The sequence below is a fragment of the Delphinapterus leucas genome, chromosome 1 (genome assembly GCF_059928025.1).
Source record: "Delphinapterus leucas isolate spDelLeu-1000000601 "Yukka" chromosome 1, BTC_Dleu_Yukka2, whole genome shotgun sequence".
Taxonomy (NCBI): Eukaryota; Metazoa; Chordata; class Mammalia; order Artiodactyla; family Monodontidae; genus Delphinapterus; species Delphinapterus leucas.
In genome coordinates this window covers 125,807,055-125,829,505 of record NC_143129.1, presented here as the reverse complement: position 1 = coordinate 125,829,505, position 22,451 = coordinate 125,807,055, and the positions used below count along the sequence as shown (strand labels likewise).

Sequence of the window (22,451 nt, the reverse complement as noted above, 5' to 3'; positions counted from 1 at the left end):
ATAACATGGGAGGATAAGCACAGGTTGAAGGGATGGAGCTACATGCCATGAAACACCAAGCATTGCGGGGAATCACCAGAAGTTGGAAGAGGCAAGGAAAGATTCTCCCCTTCAGCTTTCAGAGGGAGCATGGCCCTGCTAAGACCTTAATTTTAGACTTCTGGCATCCAGAACGTAAGGTGATAAATTTCTGTTGTTTTAAGCCACCAAATTTGGGGACATTTGTTATGTCAGTCCCAGGAAACTAATAAACCTACACACAGATTCACTGGCAGAAGATGGAGGCTATATTGGCTCAAAGTGCTTGAACACGACCTCTGACAAATCACTGAATGTTCACTAAACTATGAAAACACAGAGACAACCCTAAGAGATTAGCCTAAAAAGTAAAAACAGAACAAAAAAAAATCTGAGCAGAGACACCAGTGGCTGTATACTAAGGAGAGGGGACATGAATTTCACAGCTTTGCTCTAGATAAGCTACTAAACAAACAAACAAATAAAAAACCCAAGAATAACCTTCCAGAGGGAAAGTGGGAATTCGGAATCCATAGTTGCTCTAACAGATGATCTAAATTGTCCTGTTTTCAACAAAAATATCAAAAGACACAAAGAAACTGAAAAGGGTATGACCCATACTCAGGAAGCAAAAGCCATCACATCCACTCCTAGGAAGCTGCTCAAGAGAAATGACAACTGATGTCTACACACAAAAAAATTTGTCTTTGTATAGTCATTACAGCATGACTTATAATAGTCCCAAACTGGAAACAATACAAATACCCATCAACTTGTGTAGATGAATAAAATGTGGTATATCCATGTAACAGAATGTATTCTCAGCTATAAGAGAGCAACTATTGACAGATGCTACAAATGGATGATTCTTAAAAACACTATGCAAAGTGAAAGAAGCAAGACACAAATACTACCTATTGTATGACTTCATTTACAAGAAATGTCCATAGAAGGCAAATCTGTAGAGCCTGAAAGCAGATCAATGGTGTCCTAGGGCTGGCTATGAGAGTGAAGATTAATTGCCAAAGAGTGAGCACAAAGGAACTTTTTGAAGTGATGGAGATGTTCTAAAACTGTGATAATGGCTGTACAACCTTATAAAATTCCTAAAAATCAGTGAGTTGTACACTTACAGTGGATGAATTTTATGGACTGTAAGTTACACCTATTTTTAACAACTAAAAAAGTCAATATATGATAAAGAGTAATAGAAAAAAGAAAAAACAGTTAATGTAAGTCAAGGTACAATGAAATGCTTTGGTTTTAGGTATTAAGAGCCATTGTCATCAAAAGAGAGGGATAAAATGGAATAAAAGTCAGTTGGGAAAGCTTCGCAGTCTTAATCTGAATCTTAAAAGATGGATACGGTTTGAACTTAAAATACGATTTTGAATTTAAAATCCTTTGTCCTATTGCAGACAAAGGAAAGAGCACAGGAAAAGACAAGATAACAATGTGGGGCGGGGCGGGGAGTGGGGAGGCAGGAGGCAAGGGGCTGGTGAAGCAGCCGCTGTGTTTGTGAAGAAGTAGTGAGGAATGCACAAATAGGTACAACAGGATCAGGTTATGGAAATACAAGAAAATGGGGCAGAAAAGGAATTATAAGAGAGCCAGAAAAAAGTTACTTTGTTCTTCGTATCCACATGAAGCCTGGAGGCCAACGTCTGCCTTGTTTGATAGGATGAATGATAAATAAAACTGCCTGTGAAGAACTGTACTCTTTACAACTAGCAGAAATATTCCATGACTTCATAGGTGTACATAATAAACAATCGATCTGTGGCCTGATGCCTAAAATCAAACTGCAACATATCATGAATCACTATGATAATAAAAGATGCACTTGCCATGTTCCCAAATAATTAATTGTATTGTTATTCTCATCCAAAAGCAAGAGACATTAATGAATGCTACATTTTGAAGGAGTTTACTGCTCCAAGCCTAACTGTAAAGGCCCTTTTTTTAAAACAGAAGTCTTCTAAAAACCTATTCACATTTCACTGAATCATGCACAGCTTTGATTTGTAAAAAGGGCAGATTATTTTCAGTCCAGCTAAATTGCTAAGATTGCTGAACCACAAGTCAACTCTGAGTCACCCAACTTTTCAATTTTGAACGATTACTTTCATGGCAATCAAGGGCAAGCTGAGACAAAACTATTGTGTGGACAGGATTCAATTACTTCAGTCCCCATTCCAACCTATTATTCAAGACTATCCAATGACATAACAAAAAGTCAGTCCTGGGATCAATATGCACGCAAAATAACACATAGCCAAGTAACATTCTCCCGTAACCTTTGGTTTTGCAATCTTATCACAGAGTGTTCATCATCTCCCAGAAAATCATTCAGCTAAGCCTTGTTCTTTTTTCATCTGTATGTGCCACATTTCCCTGCAGTCAAGTAACCATTTTATATGAACTCTATTGATTAAAGCATGATCTAAGACCCAGGAAAAGTTTCATTATGTTAACTCCAATTTGAGACTGTAGCTAATTTCAGCTATTCATCAAAATTAATAGTTGAAAGTGATACTTTTAAAAAATAAGTTTATCTAATCACTATTATTAGGGGTTTCATACCCCTCCTATTATGGAGATATAGGAAACCCTTTGCTACTGAGAATAGCTAACTGGGGCTGGATAGTACTAAACAAGGATCTTGCACCTAGTCAGGGGGCTGGGATCTGCTCTCAACCCTGCTCAGAACTGGACGGGTGACCTTGGGGGGCCACTGTACCTCTGGATGCCTCTCATTTTCCTCACCTACATAATGGAAGGAACGAACTCTCAGATGCTATGATAAAATGAAACAAAGTAAATTACGTTTCAGCTAAGTACATAAAATGGGAAAAAGTAGTTTCTGGCATTATTTTTTGAAAAGAAATTTTATAGATTTTTATAAAGAAAAATGTTTTTTCATTATAATACAATATATATAATTCATTATATAATTCATTATAATATATAATATTTTACTTAAGTCAAAACCAACATTCAAGTGTTTATCCTTTCTTATGTTGGTAAGTTTTCAATATTTTATCCCTAAATATGTATAGTTCTCTTTAAGCAGTTGAATTTTTTTAAATCAATAGTCACTGTTTTTGATTGATGAAGGAAATCAGAAAAGCCAAAAGTAACAACTCCATGTTTGCCCCCAACTCCTCCCTTTAGTCCCTAAGTCTATATCTAGATTACCCAAATATAAATATTTCTTTTAATCAGTAAAAACACTATTACTTCCTAAACAGAGTGTCTTAAGCAAGGAAATAACAAACATAATCCTGTAACAACTCGTCCTTTTAATTGCTGTGCCACAGAACTAAATATTGACAAAAAAAACCACTTTGGTACAATATGTGAAATCCTATATTGGATACAAAAATTATCTTATGCTAACAAACATGGATTTATGATAAAAGGGAAATGAAAATGTAATAAAAACATGTAGCCAAATTTTGTACTGTATTATTTAGGTGTGATTCACCCTGAGGTTTATTGGATTTGTGATTTTATCTCAGCATAGTTCTAAAGAACAAATTGCCAATCTGGTATTTTTCTCTTAGAATAATGTATGATGCAATTCACTATGGCAAGACAAACAGTTAACTTGCAAATTGGGGGACAGTTTATTCATACAACATTTTAATGATCATATATCTCTATTTCAAGATTAATCTGTTACTGGGTTAAATCGCTCCAAATTCTTTATTCCACAATCTGCAAGAGTAATTGCTGCTTCAGTTTCAATCATGGAGCAGTGAATCTGGATTTACTTTTAGGCAGCTGGTTAATAAGTCCCTGGATATGCATAATTTCATAGAGTGATTAAAGTCATTTTGATATTATACCAACAATAGTTTATCTAAAGCATCAACTGCAAGCAATTAAAACATTCACATTTTATGTGTACCTTTTTCAAGCAGTTTGCCCGCGTAGACACACAGGTTTTCCCCACCACAGTGCTGCTGATAAACTTTTATTTCATCCCGGAAATCTGAGTGATCATAAGCTAGGTGCACATTTTTCCCCAAATAGATCATTGTAATAGCTGCATTACTATGCAGTGGTGTTTTCTGAATCCTTCTTGAATCCTAGAATAAACAAAAAAAGGGGGCTTATTAACTAATTACCTTCTAATCAGAGTGTGATCACCTTCTAATCAGAGTGTAATACAAAGAATAGAAAAGGCTATTTTTATGTACCTTGCAACAAAACCCTTATAAAATGTCAATCTATATACAGTGCACAAAAAGTCAAGCCCATTACAAAACAAATGCCTTTAACAATTATAGCATATATACATTTTGGCTTTGTATTTTTAATGTAAATTCTGGGGATTTGGACAAAGTTTGTCACCTTTTATCTTACGTGTGTGTCTGTGTTTTACATGCAACAAAAATATCAGTGACAGGAAGAGGAAACTACTCTTGGTTGTTTTTGCTAGTTCTCAAATAAAAATTCAAATCAAATTAATTAAATAAATATTGGTGACATAATTTTGTTCTAATTCAAATTGACATTAACTGTAATTTAGCAATTGTTTTTGTAATTGAGTGCTATCTTTATACTTGAGTACTGACAATACATCCTTCCCTGAGCTTATTCTTTGTGGGAGGGAGATGCACACATTTGATTCCTTCTATGGTCACTCTCAGGATCAGGAACAATGTATGCTGGGTACCTGGGGTTATCCAGTTTCACAGGAGGCATTCAGTTCAATGAAAAACCAACATTATTAATATTATTCTTAATATCAAACAATAAACCCAACAAAAAATATCACCTCATAAACCTACTTGATATTCTATGGCATTGACCAATTTAAATTACTTATAAAATAAACACTAAACTTAAATACCAGAGATTAAATATCCAATGCCTTGCCTCCTAGTTTATATTCTGAAGTATTTTCACAGTAGTGAATAAGTATAGTGTTTGCCTAACCTCTAAGAGGAAGACCTGGAAAGAGAAGCAAGAAAAGGAAGAGGAAGAAGAGGCAGAGAAATAGGAATGGCTCCTTGAGAGACTTTAAGAGGTCCTAGTAAGAATATCGTAGGTTTCTAGAACTATACAGATACCAGGCATTACTTTTAATCTACTTCACTTTTCTAAAAATCAATTTTTAGCTAAATGAAAAATGTGAAGAGACCAACTTTCAGTGAATCCAAGGCAATTATTTGAGTTTGATCTCACTGAATTACAGATGCCTTGGAAGCATGCATTTTTTTTAAGAATGACAAAGCTGCAAAAAAAATTTCTGAAGGAACTACTAAAATATTTCCATCTTCAAAGCCATTCCCTTCTACCTCAGAGGATTTTTTTTCTCATTCACTCCTATTTCTTTGAAGCAAAAACCAGAAGTAGTAAATCTGATGAAATTCAGCAAATGACAGCCTGAAAAGTGTAAATGGGTGGGAGAGTCTGAGATTTAAAATTTGAGCAAATTGTCTTGCCTGTGGACAGAGCTCCCAAATAGATAATCAAGAGAAATATTTCAGGGACACCAGGAGCCATGAACGTAAATCAGCAAACTGGATGATTCTTTGCAGATTAGAAACTTCTCCTTGAGTCACAGTTGAAAGCAAAGGGATGATGGCAGGCCTGGCTCTTGGTTACAAAGTCATCTCATGTTTCCTCTTGCCTGAGCAACTGTGGAACGTGACATGCACATGTGCAACCCAACCCACAATCACCAGCCTAAGGCAAATTCAGCTCCAAGCTCCCTGGAGAGAACATTTATCATGTGCGCACTAACCAACTGAGAGCCCATATCCACCCTCACCCTGCCTCTAACACTCTGGGCCAATATTCCCCTGCCCCAGCACCAGGTACCAGACAACTCAGGACAGCCCAACACCAGAGCCTGCCAAAATCATTCATACTATCCCATCCTATGCCTGCTTACCCTGCATTGCCCAATTCTTCCTCAGAAACCACAACAGAGGCTCTTTCCCACCTTTTCCTCCCACGCCTCTCCTGACAACCCTGGTGCTTCCCTGGGTGGCCCTGCATGGCCTGGTGTGATGGTTAATTTTAGTTATCAACTTGGCTGAGCCACAGTGCCCAGATATGTGTCAAACAATATTCTAGATGGAATTCTGACTAAAATAAACAGGCATGTCCCTTCCTCTTGAGAACCGTAAGGGACAAACTGTCTTTTTAAAGGCAAGTGTCTTCTGATCTATAAGTCTCAACACACCCGAATAATCATAAAACTGACATTTTAAAAGTCAGGCAGGGAGGGGGACCTTGAAGATGGCGGAAGAGTAAGACGCGGAGATCGCCTTCCTCCCCACGGATACACCAGAAATACATCTACACGTGGAACAACTCCTACAGAACACCTACTGAAGGCTGGCAGAAGACCTCAGACCTCCCAAAAGGCAAGAAACTCCCCACGTACCTGGGTAGGGCAAAAGAAAAAAAGAAAAAACAGAGACAAAAGAATAAGGACGGCACCTGCGCCAGTGGGAGGGAGCTGTGAAGGAGGAAAAGTTTCCACACACTAGGAAGCCCCTCCGCGGGCGGAGACTGCGGGAGGCGGAGGGGGGGGCTTCGGGACCGAGGAGTAGTGCACAGCGACGGGTGCGGAGGGCAAAGCGGGGAGATTCCCGCACAGAGGATCGGTGCCGACCGGCACTCACCAGCCCGAGAGGCTTGTCTGCTCACCCGCCGGGGCGGGCGGGGCTGCGAGCTGAAGCTCGGGTTTCGGTTTTGGACGGAGCGCAGGGAGAGGACTGGGGTTGGCGGCTTGAACATAGCCTGAAGGGTTTAGTGCACCACGACTAGCCGGGAGGGAGTTCGGGGAAAAGCCTGCACCTGCCGAAGAGGCAAGAGACTTTTTCTTCCCTCTTTGTTTCCTGGTGCGCGAGGAGAGGGGTTTAAGAGCGCTGCTTAAAGGAACTCCAGAGACGGGCGTGAGCCGCGGCTAAAAGCGCGAACCCCAGAGACGGGCGCGAGCCGCGGCAAAAAGCGCGAACCCCAGAGACGGGCGCGAGCCGTGGCTAAAAGCGCGGACCCCAGAGACGGGCGCGAGCCGCGGCAAAAAGCGCGAACCCCAGAGACGGGCGCGAGCCGCGGCTGAAAGCGCGGACCCCAGAGACGGGCGGGAGACGTTAAGGCTGCTGCTGCCGCCACCAAGGGGCCTGTGTGCGAGCACAGGTCACTCTCCACACCCCTCTTCTGCGGAGCCTGTGCAGCCCGCCACTGCCAGGTTCCCGGGAACCAGGGACAACTTCCCCGGGAGAACGCACGGCGGGCCTCAGGCTGGTGCAACGTCACGCCGGCCTCTGCCGCAACGTCACGCCGCCTCTGACGCCGCAGGCCCGCCCCGCACGCAGTGCCCCTCCTTCCCCCCCCCACCCCCGGCCTGAGTGAGCCTGAGCCCCCGAATCAGCGGCTCCTTTAACCCCGTCCTGTCTGAGCAAAAAACAGACGCCCTCCAGCGACCTACACGCAGAGGCAGGGCCAAATCCAAAGCTGAGCTCCTGTGAGCTGTGAGAACAAAGAAGAGAAAGGGAAATCTTTCCCAGCAGCCTCAGAAGCAGAGGATTAAAGCTCCACAATCAACTTGATATACCCTGCATCTGTGGAATACCTGAATAGACAAGGAATGATCCCAAATTGAAGAGGTGGAATTTAGGAGCGAGATCTATGATTTTTTTCCCTTCTCCTCTTTTTGTGAATGTGTACGTGTATGCTTATGTGTGACATCTTGTCTGTATACTCTTGCTTCCACCATTTGTCCTAGGGCTCTATCCGTCCATGGTTTTTAAAAAAAAAAAATTTTTTTTTCTCAATAATTAATTTTAATTGTAATAACTTTATTATACTTTACCGTCATTCCTTCTTTCTTTCTTTCTTTCCGTCCTTCCCTCCTTTAGACAACGAATCACCCCAAATTGAGGAGGTGGTCTCTGAGAGCAAGATTTATGATTTTTCCCCCTTTACCTCTTTTTGTGAAGGTGTATGTGTATGCTTCTGTATAAGATTTTCTCTGTATAGCTTTGCTTCCAACATTTGTCCTAAGGTTCTATCCGTCCCTCTTTTTTTTTTTTTTTTTTCTAAATATTTTTTAATTCAATAACTATATTATACTTTATTTTATTTTTACTGTATCTTCTTTCTTTCTGTCTTTTTTCCTTCTTTCCCTCCTTCCTTCCTTCCTTCCTTCCTCCCTCCCTCCCTCCTTTCTTTCCTTCTTTGCTTCTTTCTTCCTTCCTTCCTTTCCTCCTTTCCTTCTTTCTTTCCTCATACTTCTACTAATTCTCTCTACTTTTTCTCCCTTTTATGCTGAGCCGTGTGGATGAAAGGCTCTTGGTGCTCCAGCCAGGAGTCAGGGCTCTGCCTCTGAGGTAGGAGAGCCAACTTCAGGACACTGGTTAACAAGAGACCTCCCAGCTCCACATAATATTAAACGGTGGAAATCTCCCAGTGACCTCCATCTTAACACCAGCACCCAGCTTCACTCAACGACCAGCAAGCCACAGTGCTAGACAACCTATGCCAAACAACTAGCAAAACAGGAACACAACCCCACCCATTAGCAGAGAGGCTGCCTAAAATCATAATAAGGCCACAGACACCCCAAAACACACCACCAGACGTGAACCTGCCCACTAGAGAGACAAGATCCAGCCTCATCCACCACAACACAGGCACTAGTCCCCTCCACCAGGAAGCCTACACAACCCACTGAAACAACCTTAGCCACTGGAGACAGACATCAAAAACAACGGGAACTACGAACGTGCAGCCTGCAAAAAGGAGACCCCAAACACAGTAAGATAAGCAAAATGAGAAGACAGAAAAACACACAGCAGATGAAGGAGCAAGATAAAAATGCACCAGACCTAACAAATGAAGAGGAAATAGGCAGTCTACCTGAAAAAGAATTCAGAATAATGATAGTAAGGATGATCCGAAATCTTGGAAGTAGAATGGACAAAATGCAAGAAGCAGTTAACAAGGACCTAGAAGAAATAAAGATGAAACAAGCAATGATGAACAACGCAATAAATGAAATTAAAAGTACTCTAGATGGGATCAATAACAGAATAACTGAGGCAGAAGAACGGATAAGTGACCTGGAAGATAAAATAGTGGAAATAACTACTGCAGAGCAGAATAAAGAAAAAAGAATGAAAAGAACTGAGGACAGTCTCAGAGACCTCTGGGACAACATTAAACGCACCAACATTCGAATTATAGGGGTTCCAGAAGAAGAAGAGAAAAAGAAAGGGACTGAGAAAATATTTGAAGAGATTATAGTTGAAAACTTCCCTAATATGGGAAAGGAAATAGTTAATCAAGTCCAGGAAGCACAGAGAGTCCCATACAGGATAAATACAAGGAGAAATACGCCAAGACACATATTAATCAAACTGTCAAAAATTAAATACAAAGAAAGCATATTAAAAGCAGCAAGGGAAAAACAGCAAATAACACACAAGGGAATCCCCATAAGGTTAACAGCTGATCTCTCAGCAGAAACCCTACAAGCCAGAAGGGAGTGGCAGGACATACTGAAAGTGATGAAGGAGAAAAACCTGCAACCAAGGCTACTCTACCCAGCAAGGATCTCATTCAGATTTGATGGAGAAATTAAAACCTTTACAGACAAGCAAAAGCTGAGAGAGTTTAGCACCACCAAACCAGCTTTACAGCAAATGCTAAAGGAACTTCTCTAGACAAGGAACACAAGAGAAGGAAAAGACCTATAATAACGAACCCAAAACAATATAGAAAATGGGAATAGGAACATACATATCGATAATTACCTTAAATGTAAATGGACTAAATGCTCCCACCAAAAGACACAGATTGGCTGAATGGATACAAAAACAAGACCCTTATATATGCTGTCTACAAGAGACCCACTTCAGACCTAGAGACACATACAGACTGAAAATAAGGGGATGGAAAAAGATATTCCATGCAAATGGAAACCAAAAGAAAGCTGGAGTAGCAATTCTCATATCAGACAAAATAGACTTTAAAATAAGGACTATTACAAGAGACAAAGAAGGACACTACATAATGATCAAGGGATCGATCCAAGAAGAAGATATAACAATTGTAAATATTTATGCACCCAACATAGGAGCACCTCAATACATAAGGCAAATACTAACAGCCATAAAAGGGGAGATTGACAGTAACACATTCATAGTAGGGGACTTTAACACCCCACTTTCACCCATGGACAGATCATCCAAAATGAAAATAAATAAGGAAACACAAGCTTTAAATGATACATTAAACAAGATGGACTTAATTGATATTTATAGGACACTCCATCCAAAAACAACAGAATACACATTTTTCTCAAGTGCTCATGGAACATTCTCCAGGATAGACCATATCTTGGGTCACAAATCAAGCCTTGGTAAATTTAAGAAAATTGAAATTGTATCAAGTATCTTTTCTGACCACAACGCCATGAGACTAGATATCAATTACAGGAAAAGATCTGTAAAAAATACAAACACATGGAAGCTAAACAATACACTACTTAATAATGAAGTGATCACTGAAGAAATCAAAGAGGAAATAAAAAAATACCTAGAAACAAATGACAATGGAGACACAACGACCCAAAACCTATGGGATGCAGCAAAAGCAGTTCTAAGGGGGAAGTTTATAGCAATACAAGCCCACCTTAAGAAGCAGGAAACATCTCGAATAAACAACCTAACCTTGCACCTCAAGCAATTAGAGAAAGAAGAACAAAAAAACCCCAAAGCTAGCAGAAGGAAAGAAATCATAAAAATCAGATCAGAAATAAATGAAAAAGAAATGAAGGAAACGATAGCAAAGATCAATAAAACTAAAAGCTGGTTCTTTGAGAAGATAAACAAAATAGATAAACCACTAGCCAGACTCATCAAGAAAAAAAGGGAGAAGACTCAAATCAATAGAATTAGAAATGAAAAAGGAGAAGTAACAACTGACACTGCAGAAATAAAAAAAATCATAAGAGATTACTACAAGCAACTCTATGCCAATAAAATGGACAATCTGGAAGAAATGGACAAATTCTTAGAAATGCACAACCTGCCAAGACTGAATCAGGAAGAAATAGAAAATATGAACAGACCAATCACAAGCACTGAAATTGAAACTGTCATTAAAAATCTTCCAACAAACAAAAGCCCAGGACCAGATGGCTTCACAGGTGAATTCTATCAAACGTTTAGAGAAGAGCTAACACCTATCCTTCTCAAACTCTTCCAAAATATAGCAGAGGGAGGAACACTCCCAAATTCCTTCTACGAGGCCACCATCACCTTGATACCAAAACCAGACAAGGATGTCACAAAGAAAGAAAACTACAGGCCAATATCACTGATGAACATAGATGCAAAAATCCTCAACAAAATACTAGCAAACAGAATCCAACAGCACATTAAAAGGATCATACACCATGATCAAGTGGGGTTTATTCCAGGAATGCAAGGATTCTTCAATATACGCAAATCTATCAATGTGATAAACCATATTAACAAATTGAAAGAGAAAAACCATATGATCATCTCAATAGATGCAGAGAAAGCTTTTGACAAAATTCAACACCCATTTATGCTAAAAACCCTGCAGAAAGTAGGCATAGAGGGAACTTTCCTCAACATAATAAAGGCCATATATGACAAGCCCACAGCAAACATCATCCTCAATGGTGAAAAACTGAAAGCATTTCCACTAAGATCAGGAACAAGACAAGGTTGCCCACTCTCACCACTCTTATTCAACATAGTTTTGGAAGTTTTAGCCACAGCAATCAGAGAAGAAAAGGAAATAAAAGGAATCCAAATTGGAAAAGAAGAAGTAAAGCTGTCACTGTTTGCAGATGACATGATACTATACATAGAGAATCCTAAAGATGCTACCAGAAAACTACTAGAGCTAATCAATGAATTTGGTAAAGTAGCAGGATACAAAGTTAATGCACAGAAATCTCTGGCATTCCTATATACTAATGATGAAAAATCTGAAAGTGAAATCAAGAAAACACTCCCATTTACCATTGCAACAAAAAGAATAAAATATCTAGGAATAAACCTACCTAAGGAGACGAAAGACCTGTATGCAGAAAATTATAAGACACTGATGAAAGAAATTAAAGATGATACAAATAGATGGAGAGATATACCATGTTCTTGGATGGGAAGAATCAACATTGTGAAAATGACTCTACTACCCAAAGCAATCTACAGATTCAATGCAATCCCTATCAAACTACCACTGGCATTTTTCACAGAACTAGAACAAAAAATTTCACAATTTGTATGGAAACACAAAAGACCCCGAATAGCCAAAGCAATCTTGAGAACGAAAAAAGGAGCTGGAGGAATCAGGCTCCCTGACTTCAGACTATACTACAAAGCTACAGTAATCAAGACAGTATGGTACTGGCACAAAAACAGAAATATAGATCAATGGAACAGGATAGAAAGCCCAGCGATAAACCCACGCACATATGGACACCTTATCTTTGATAAAGGTGGCAGGAATGTACAGTGGAGAAAGGACAGCCTCTTCAATAAATGGTGCTGGGAAAACTGGACAGGTACATGTAAAAGTATGAGATTAGATCACTCCCTAACACCATACACAAAAATAAGCTCAAAATGGATTAAAGACCTAAATGTAAGGCCAGAAACTATCAAACTCTTAGAGGAAAACATAGGCAGAACACTCTATGACATAAATCACAGCAAGATCCTTTCTGACCCACCTCCTAGAGTAATGGAAATAAAAACAAAAATAAACAAATGGGACCTAATGAAACTTCAAAGCTTTTGCACAGCAAAGGAAACCATAATCAAGACCAAAAGACAACCCTCAGAATGGGAGAAAATATTTGCAAATGAAGCAACTGACAAAGGTTTAAACTCCAAAATTTACAAGCAGCTCATGCAGCTCAATAACAAAAAAACAAACAACCCAATCCAAAAATGGGCAGAAGACCTAAATAGACATTTCTCCAAAGAAGATATACAGAATGCCAACAAACACATGAAAGAATGCTCAACATCATTAATCATTAGAGAAATGCAAATCAAAACTACAATGAGATATCATCTCACACCAGTCAGAATGGCCATCATCAAAAAATCTAGAAACAATAAATGCTGGAGAGGGTGTGGAGAAAAGGGAACACTCTTGCACTGCTGGTGGGAATGTGAATTGGTTCAGCCACTATGGAGAACAGTATGGAGGTTCCTTAAAAAACTACAAATAGAATTACCATATGACCCAGCAATCCCACTACTGGGCATATACCCTGAGGAAACCAAAACTCAAAAAGAGTCATGTACCAAAATGTTCATTGCAGCTCTATTTACAATAGCCCGGAGATGGAAACAACCTAAGCGCCCATCATCGGATGAATGGATAAAGAAGATGTGGCACATATATACAATGGAATATTACTCAGCCATAAAAAGAAACGAAATTGAGCTATTTGTAATGAGGTGGATAGACCTAGAGTCTGTCATACAGAGTGAAGTAAGTCAGAAAGAAAAAGACAAATACCGTATGCTAACGCATATATATGGAATTTAAGGGGAAAAAAAAATGTCATGAAGAACCTAGGGGTAAGACAGGAATAAAGACGCAGACCTACTGGAGAACGGACTTGAGGATATGGGGAGGGGGAAGGGTGAGCTTTGACAGGGTGAGAGAGAGTCATGGACATATACACACTAACAAACGTAGTAAGGTAGATAGCTAGGGGGAAGCAGCCGCAAGGCACAGGGATATTAGCTCGGTGCTTTGTGACAGCCTGGAGGGGTGGGATAGGGAGAGTGGGAGGGAGGGAGACGCAAGAGGGAAGACATATGGGAACATATGTATATGTATAACTGATTCACTTTGTTATAAAGCAGAAACTAACACACAATTGTAAAGCAATTATACCCCAATAAAGGTGTTTAAAAAAAAAAAAAAAAAAAAGTCAGGCAGAAGAATTACTCGCTTTCATTAGGAAAGGGGAAGCTAGTGAAAGGTTTTAAGCAGGGGAGAAACATGTTGGGAGCTATTCTACAAAGTTTAATTTAACATCATTATGTAGAATCTACTACTACTGCGATGGACTCTGCTTACTCCCTTCTCCCCCTCCTGCCTTTAACGCTCTGCTTCCTGATTCAATCTGCTAACTTACTACTCACCTTTCAGACATCTGTAATTGCACAGGGCTTACCTGGAGTCTAGGAAGTGGATAGGGGGCCTCAACCAGATATGGAGAAAGCCCCAGACTAGTTCATGCCTGGAGAAGTTCTTTGCTTTCTCTATCATAAAACATATAAAAACTTAAAACAAACTATTTTATTTTTTAATTGATAAGCGTAATAATTAAGTAGGTTCTTATTTGAAAGCCTGTATTTTCACGTATATAACCACTATGTATAGTGCCATCCGCATTTTCAGTAGGCTGCTGTGTGGAGTATGACCAGCGGTCCTGAGCGGAAACACAGAATTTCTGCGATGATGAGGTAAACCTCAGAGCGAAATCTAACTAGTCACATAGATTCTGTAAAAGCATTAAAAAAAACTCTGCAGGTATTATATCTCCAAATTATAAAGCAACAGGGCACAGAAGCAATGTGCTGGGCTGTAAGATCTACACCCTGTCATTGGTTTCCTAGACTCCAGATAAGCCCTGTGTAATTACAGATGCTTGAAAGGTGAGTAGGCAGTTCATGGATCATGGCCTAGAGACACAGACCACAGAAGCCAGGGATCCTGTTCTATACATTCACAGAGGAACAGGTGGCCACCAGCAAGCCACATTTCTTTACCTCTTTCATTTACCTCTTTCTTACCTTTTAAGAGCATTTGAAGGATGCTTTGGGATGGTAGTCATGAAATGAAAGAATGAATTTAATGTGTAAATTAATCATGAGAGCCATCTCTCCTTAAATGAATCTTTTCTAGATCAAAATAAAATAAATCTAAATACTAAAGTAAAAGTGCACGATTGGCATGAATGAGATGCTCAATGTCATCGGTCATTAGAGAAATACAAATTTGAAACACAGTTAAGATATCACTTACCCACTAGGACAGCTAGACTCAAAAGACAGTAACAAGTATTGCTGAGGATGTGGAGAAATTTGAACCCTCATACACTGTTGTTGAAAATGTAAAATGGTGTAGTCACTTGGGAAAACAGTTTGGCAGTTCATCAGAAAGTAAAATGTAGAGTGACTATATGACCCAGCAATTCCACTCCTAGGTATACATCCAAAGAAATGAAAACATATGTCTATGCAAAAACTTGTAGGCAAATGCTCATAGCAGCACTATTCATAGCCAAAAAGTGGAAACAACCCAAATGCCCATCAACTGACAATGAGATAAACAAAATGTGGTACAACCATATGGTGGAATATTATTCAGCCACAAACAGAAAGTACTGATACAACCTGCAACATAGATGAACTTTCGAAACATTATGCTGAGTAAAAGAAGCCTGACACAAAAGAATATTTATTGCATGATTCCATTAATATGAAATATCCATAAGCAAATCAATAGAGACAGAAAGTAGATTAGTAGTTGCTAAGGGGTAGGGAAAGGAAGATTAGAGAATGACTGCTTATGGATATGGGTTTCCTTTTTTCTGGGGTGATGAAAAAGTTCTGAAATTAGATGGTGCTTATGGTTGCCTAACTTCTGAATATAATAAAACCATGAACTGTACACTGTAAAAAAAATGCATAATTTACCACACTGTGCCAATTTTATTCTAAACCCCAGGACCTAGGAGCTAGTGACAGGTCCAAGAGACATCTAGAAAGCTACTGAAGCCATGTGGGAAGGTGACCGCATTTTGAATAGGAAGACAAGTGTCAAGGTCTAAGCCTATGGTGATGGCCAGGTTTAGGGGTGAAGAGGAAAGAGGCACAGAGGAGCAAGATGAGAGGTCAAAGGAGAGAACAAAGAACCATGAAAGTAGAGTGCCATGGAGGCAAGAGAGGGAAGCTTTGAGGAAAAGGCAATAACAGCATAAAATGCTACTATTAAAGACAAATCATGGTAAGTAGAAAATACAAACTAAGATGGTAGAAATAAATCTAAATATACCACTAAATAAAATAAATGTCATTAGACTAAACCCACTTATTAAAAGAACAGAGATTCTCGGGTTGAAATAAATGCAAAGCACACATTGCTGCATAAACACATTTAAAGTCTAAAGCTTTAAAGACATTGAAAAACTGAAAGTAAAAGAAATATATATGTATAAATATAAATATATATTTATGTATATATATACATATATATTATCTAAAGAAAATAAGGAGAAATACTATTAGACAAAATAGATTTTAAGGCCAAAGTAATAAGAGATAAAGAGGATCATTTTTTAATAATAAAGAATATCTTCACCAGTAAGGTAAAGTATCCCAAATCTGAGAGCATATAACCAGGTATTCTCAACATTTACAAAGCAGAACTTGACTAATTACAAGAAGAAACTGACAAATCCACAACTACAGAGAATGAATTATCACTAGAACTCAGGAACTAAGAGACCAAGCAGATAAAAAAGAATGGTAAGGATGTAAAAATATGAATGACATAATTGGACATTTCTTACCTATTGAACATTTATAGAACTCTGCTCCCAACAATTAAAGAATCACATTTTTTACAATGACTGAACATATCTTAGCCCACAAAGCAAGTCTCCACAAGTACCAAAGAATCAAAATCATGCAGAACAAGAATAAGATGCTTTCTAAATTATATTCAGTGAACTAAAAGGAGTTCTAGGATTTAAAATATGGCAGGAAAAGAAAAATGTCAATAGCTCACAGATATAGAGAACAGATTTGTGGTTGCCAAGGGGAAGGGGGTGGGGGAGGGAAGGATTGGGAGTTTGGGATTAGCAGATGCGAACTATTATATATAGAATGGATAAACAACAAGGTCCTACTGTATAGCACAGGGAACTATATTCAGTATCCTGTGATAAACCATAATGGAAAAGAACATGAAAAAGAATATATATATATGTATAACTGAGTCACTTTGTTGTACAGCAGAAATTAAATAGAACATTGTAAATCAACTATACTTCAATAAAATTTTAAAAAAGAAAAAATAAAAATTTAAATGGAATGTGTGGAAGATAAAATTGAAGAAATCTCCCAGCAAGTAGAGCAAATAGGCAAAGAAGTAGAAAATGGGAGGGAAAAGCTAAGAATATTAGAGCATCAGTCTAGTAGTCCCAACATTCTCAAAATAAGGATTCCAAAAAGAGAGAACAGAAGTTAAAAAAAAAAAAAAAAAAAGACTAAGTCAGACTGAAGCCCTGTGAACTCAAGAGCCAGACATGCCAAGGTCTGTCAGAGCCAGGATGCCTGCTGACACCTGCTGTGTTTCCAATCTGAAGTAGAATGCCCAGGGGAAGCCAGCTCAGATGCTTATCCGTGCTTCATGACCACAGGGTGGAGAAGTTGCTGCTCTCTCCTCTGTGCCCAGCTACAGAAGCCCATTTGCCTGACCATATTCCTCCTGGACGTCCAGTGTCTGGCCCACACGAGGACCTCATTAGATGCCTTGACTCTGGTGAGCCCCATTTTTCTAGGACACACTCATGACCTGACCTCTCTCACTTCCCCACAAGGGGCTCTTAAAACTGTCAAGGAAATAAACCTAGATAGTGACCCAAAGACTCTATTCAGTTTATTTTCTCCTAGATATATTATTCTTTCATTGCAATGCTAGGTTTGCGTTTATTTTGAAGTTTTATGCATACAAGTAATAGAACTCCAAAGAAAAGCAGGGACTCAGTTAACACATTTGTCAGAATAGTGGTTGCTCTGGGAAGGAGAAGAAGATGTGACAGGGCAGGAAACAGGGGGTTTATCGTATGACAAAAGTGTTCTACTTTGTTGGAAAGTAATGGCATATACACAGGTGTTTGATTGTTGTTTAACTCGAACATATAGATTTTACATATTCTTATGGTTTATATGAGATTTAAACATGTTTTATAAAGTATGACCAGGTAGAGTTCGTCCTAGTAATATATTCTAGCATCAGAAGATCAAATGCTGCCACCAAATGAGGATGATGAGGAAGTCACCGTTTTTGCAAGTGGGGGCCATAGCCTTCAAGAGAGCATGTTTGTTGGCCTGGTAGAGAACAACGCCAGCATTCAAAGAATTCAAAGTAAGTTTTAGTGGATGTGGTAGATTCTATCATTGCCCCAAATATTCACTGCATGTCTCTATGAGAGGATGATACTTCCACTCCATTGCTGTCAGGCTTTGGTAATGGAATTCAAGTGTAAGTGGCATGTGTCACTCCTGAATGGAATCTTCAGAGCATTCCATGGCTCTGCTGTCCACAAGGCCAAATACCCCAGGACAGGGACTACTCATCCAGTCTGGGTCCCAGAATTGCCATTGACCAGCAACAGACAATAATGAGAAAAAGAGATTAAATGTAAGCTGAGTTGCCAGGGGTTGCTTGTTAGACTGAGCTACAGTAAACTACTCTTCAGAGAACTCTGCAGTAGGAAAGGAGAAAACAGAAGTCTCAGGCTACAGAATGTGAGGAAAGGACTTGGTTACTCTATGCCTGGGTATGTTGAGAGACACAGATGAATACTAGAGGAAGGAATAAAAATCCAAATAGGAGAGGAGAATGACAGACAGTGCAAAGTGCCATGGCAGTGGAAAAGGATAAGATCAAGGAACAGGGCAGAGGGTGGGCCTCGGAGATGAGGGGTACAGGCTCTCTCAGAGACCGTAACAAAGAAAGAATTAGTGAAAGGTGGATTGAAAGGAGGAAATTTGAGCAAGCACAAGGAAGACAGTCTCAACTTTTAGAGAAGGTTATTGGTGAGGCAAGTTATTGGTGAGGAAAGCTGCTGGGAGGGAGATGTGTAAACAGAGCACTTGAATGAGATTGGTTTTGGAAAGCCAACATGCCATCAACATGCAATGTTGGCACTTCGCTCCCTGATTCTCCATCAGGTGAAATGTTGACCCAGCCGTCTGCTAATAACCACAAAAGTTACATATAATTGCTATTAGTTGTATACTTCCACTACAAACTTAAGAGATCTTTTGCCTTCATACTAGCCTGTATCTGTATAAAGTATAACTGGCCTTAGGACTATTTTCTTTATCAGTATTTTAAGGAATGATTACAACAAGCTACAATATATTTTAAGAACACTGAAAGGAAAATATATATAAATATTATACAGTAATTTGCCAAAATTATTAAAAGTGAGTGTTAATAATTATTTTATATGGTACACTGTGTTTTTCGATATATTTAAGTCCCTGAATATTCACAAATTAAATGTTAAAATACTTCCTGACATGTGATTGAATGGGCAAATTAAAGGAAATAAATGATTTGGAAATGGGTATAATACAAACTAAATTGGAATACAAGATTTACTTGATTTTTTTCTCAATTATGCTAAATTACTCAACTGAATTACTCAAATATTTGGTTTCAGATTCATTCAAGCTTACAATTACTACATTTATAAAATTATTATATTTCTTTATGTAAGTCATTTTGCATTCGATTTCCCTAGATTCTCTTAGATTTCATCTAGAAATCTAATAGTGCAATGTAATCGGTGCTAAATTAATAAAAGAAAATTTGATTCTATAATCACCCTGATAAAGAGAGGTTCTAAGCCATTTGGAGCAGTGGTTGGACGAACTCTTCTCCTTCTCCATGTTTCAGGTCTATTTTCCCTTGTGATTTTTCCATTAGGGGGAGGAAGTGGAGGAGGAATAGGCATCATGTAACGGTTAATCTTTGGAAATCGATATCGATTCATTCCCTGTGAATTGTCCATGGAGTTCCTGAACTTCATCATTGCCTTCTTGCCCTGTAATCACATTTCATGACATAAGAACAAGTGAAGTAGAAGTGGTGACCCAACATAACCCAAAATTAAAGACAAGACTGTATGATTGACATTGTGTGCAAACACAACTGATATCAATAGGCAAACTTAAAACACTTCAATCTGTTGAAAAATGGCATTTTGTAGTACCCATAGCAAATTAAATTTTCATGGATTTCTAACCTTATTTAAGTTTTTAAATTTTTTAAACCAAACATACAGTGATGGCATTTTTATAGTATTTGGGGGATTTTCCCTCAACAATCCATTAAATCTATGGGGACCCAGTACAATTAAACAATTTAAAATCAAGAAGTTCGAAGTGTTATACTTTGAGATAGGACTGGATAGTTCACTTAACGATAGGGTATTTGCACATTTTTTACACTGATTTCACCCACCCAGGTGTTATAACATTCCTTGATAATATGGTTTCAAGGAACCAAAACCCCAGACTCTGACCCAAAGTCTCTATTCAGCTTATTTTCTCCTAGAAATTCAACTTGTGGGAATAAATTTCACCCAGATAACTACACAAGTACACTTATGTAAATGTGTATAAGGATACACACAGACACACACATGCACACACACATATGTCTAAAAAATTTAGTTGATCAGTTTGGGATTGACATGCCCGTGCTGCTATATTTAAAATAAAATGCCTTTCCATGAAAAAAGAAAAGAAAAAGAAAAAAAAGTTTAGTGGAACCACCAAGTCCATCAGTAGGAGGATATTTGACTAAATTTTGCTTTGTTCTGATAATAGATTCTCATCAGGCTTTAAAAAGAATAGTGTTAATCTATTTGTCCAGAGTCCTGACATAAAAAGGTCCATGCAGTGTGATCTTACATTTCTTTTAAATAATTTATATGTGGATTTTGATAAAATCAGGGATGACTGGAAGACTCGGAACACAGGGTTGCCTTTGTGGATTTGAATCATTGTGGGGTGGTGAGGGCATATAAGTTTAGTCAACATGTATTACCTTAATGATTAAAAGCACCTAATGTATAAACAAAAACTTTATGTTTCAGGTATATTTGAGCCTCTGAACTTTCACATATTGATAATTTTTGTATATCTGAGGTAGTTTCCCAAACTTTAAAGTATCTTTAATCATTTTTATCCTTTTTTTACCAATTTATTTGGTATTGCTTTAAATTCATTTTCAGCCAATTTATTCTTTATTTTGAGATGCTTAAATTGTGAAAAGTTATTTTTACAAAAGGAAAGTCATTCCCCAAACATTCTCATTGCTGAATAAACAAAAGCAGGTTAAAGAAAGGCATGTATACGCCATATTTTGATTGAAAACAACATTTATGTGAACAGAAAGGGATTTAAATAGATATTCACCAAGGGGTTTAGAATTGTTAGAATGTTTGACGTTGCAGGTATTATTTATGCTCTCATTTTTCTTTTCTTACATTTTCCAATTTTTCTGTGATGGTGTGCATTGACATCGTAATAACAAATATAAATTAAAGAAGTGAAAACAAGATAATAAAACAATAAAATCAATGAATCCAGGACTTTTTGGGCCTGGGGGTTATCTTTTAATTTCTAAGTAGTTATCAATCAATGGCATACCTTATTTGGAAATGGTTTAGTAAATTTTAAAAATTAACCTTCTGCTCCTTACCTTGTTTTTTCTTAGCCCAAAGCATCTTGGACATCTTCCCATGCCAGTATAAATAATTTACCTTATTTTTTAATATACTTTAATATGCCATAACATTTTTAAACAATAAATTCTTAGGTGTCTTCCAAATGTTCACTATTGCAAGTATTACAATACTAAATATTCCTGAATCTGTTTCTTTCCACATGCATGTGTGTTCCTAGGATAAATTTCAATATGCTAAAATGCTTGAGCATGTTCATTTAAAATGTTGATAGATATTCCCATATTGCCTTCACAAATAGTTGTACCAATTTCTACTCCTATCAAGAGTGTATAAGAAACTCTCATTCTAAGGATAATCATTTTCAATCACACCATTAATTTTACTCAGTAGCATCTCAGCCAGTCTGTTTTGACCAAATTGCTTTTGCCTAAATCAAAGCTCCTCACCCCTGATACTTAGAAAATTCAACCTGCTTAAGTCTGTTGCACCTTCAGACAATTCCCCCATGCATATCTTTTACTCTTTTAGTGGGTGCTTACTACATACTCAGCAATCATGCAGACTATTATTCTTTAGGAATTTCTTGTCTGATTTTATATTAAGTAATTTTCAACATCAGTGCCATTGAAAGAATTGCATGTCCTTCCTGGCAGTATATTTTGCCTATGTACATCACAGTATAAGCTGCAAAAAGTTAGAGAAGTTTGTCTGCTTTGATGGTTGATATATCACCAATGCCTAGAGCAGGACCCAGTCCATAGTAAGTGCCCAATAAATTCCACTGGATGAAAAATGTAAGTTTAGCTAGTTGAAATTAACATGGAATTGATCTCAATCTTGTCGGCATGTGTAAGCTACCATTAAGTGCAATCCCTCACTCACTCACACCCCAAAACTTGGAAAT

At 38.2% G+C, this 22,451-nt stretch overlaps 1 protein-coding gene across 1 annotated transcript in view; it reads right to left on the bottom strand.

Annotated features, from left to right (window-relative positions):
- Positions 1–22,451, bottom strand: part of ERICH3 (glutamate rich 3) — a 117,539-nt gene that overhangs the window by 46,166 nt on the left and 48,922 nt on the right. Inside the window, 2 exon segments of the mRNA XM_030759959.2 lie at positions 3,932–4,112; positions 19,679–19,897. Of these exon segments, the coding sequence (XP_030615819.2) occupies positions 3,932–4,112; positions 19,679–19,897 (400 nt within the window).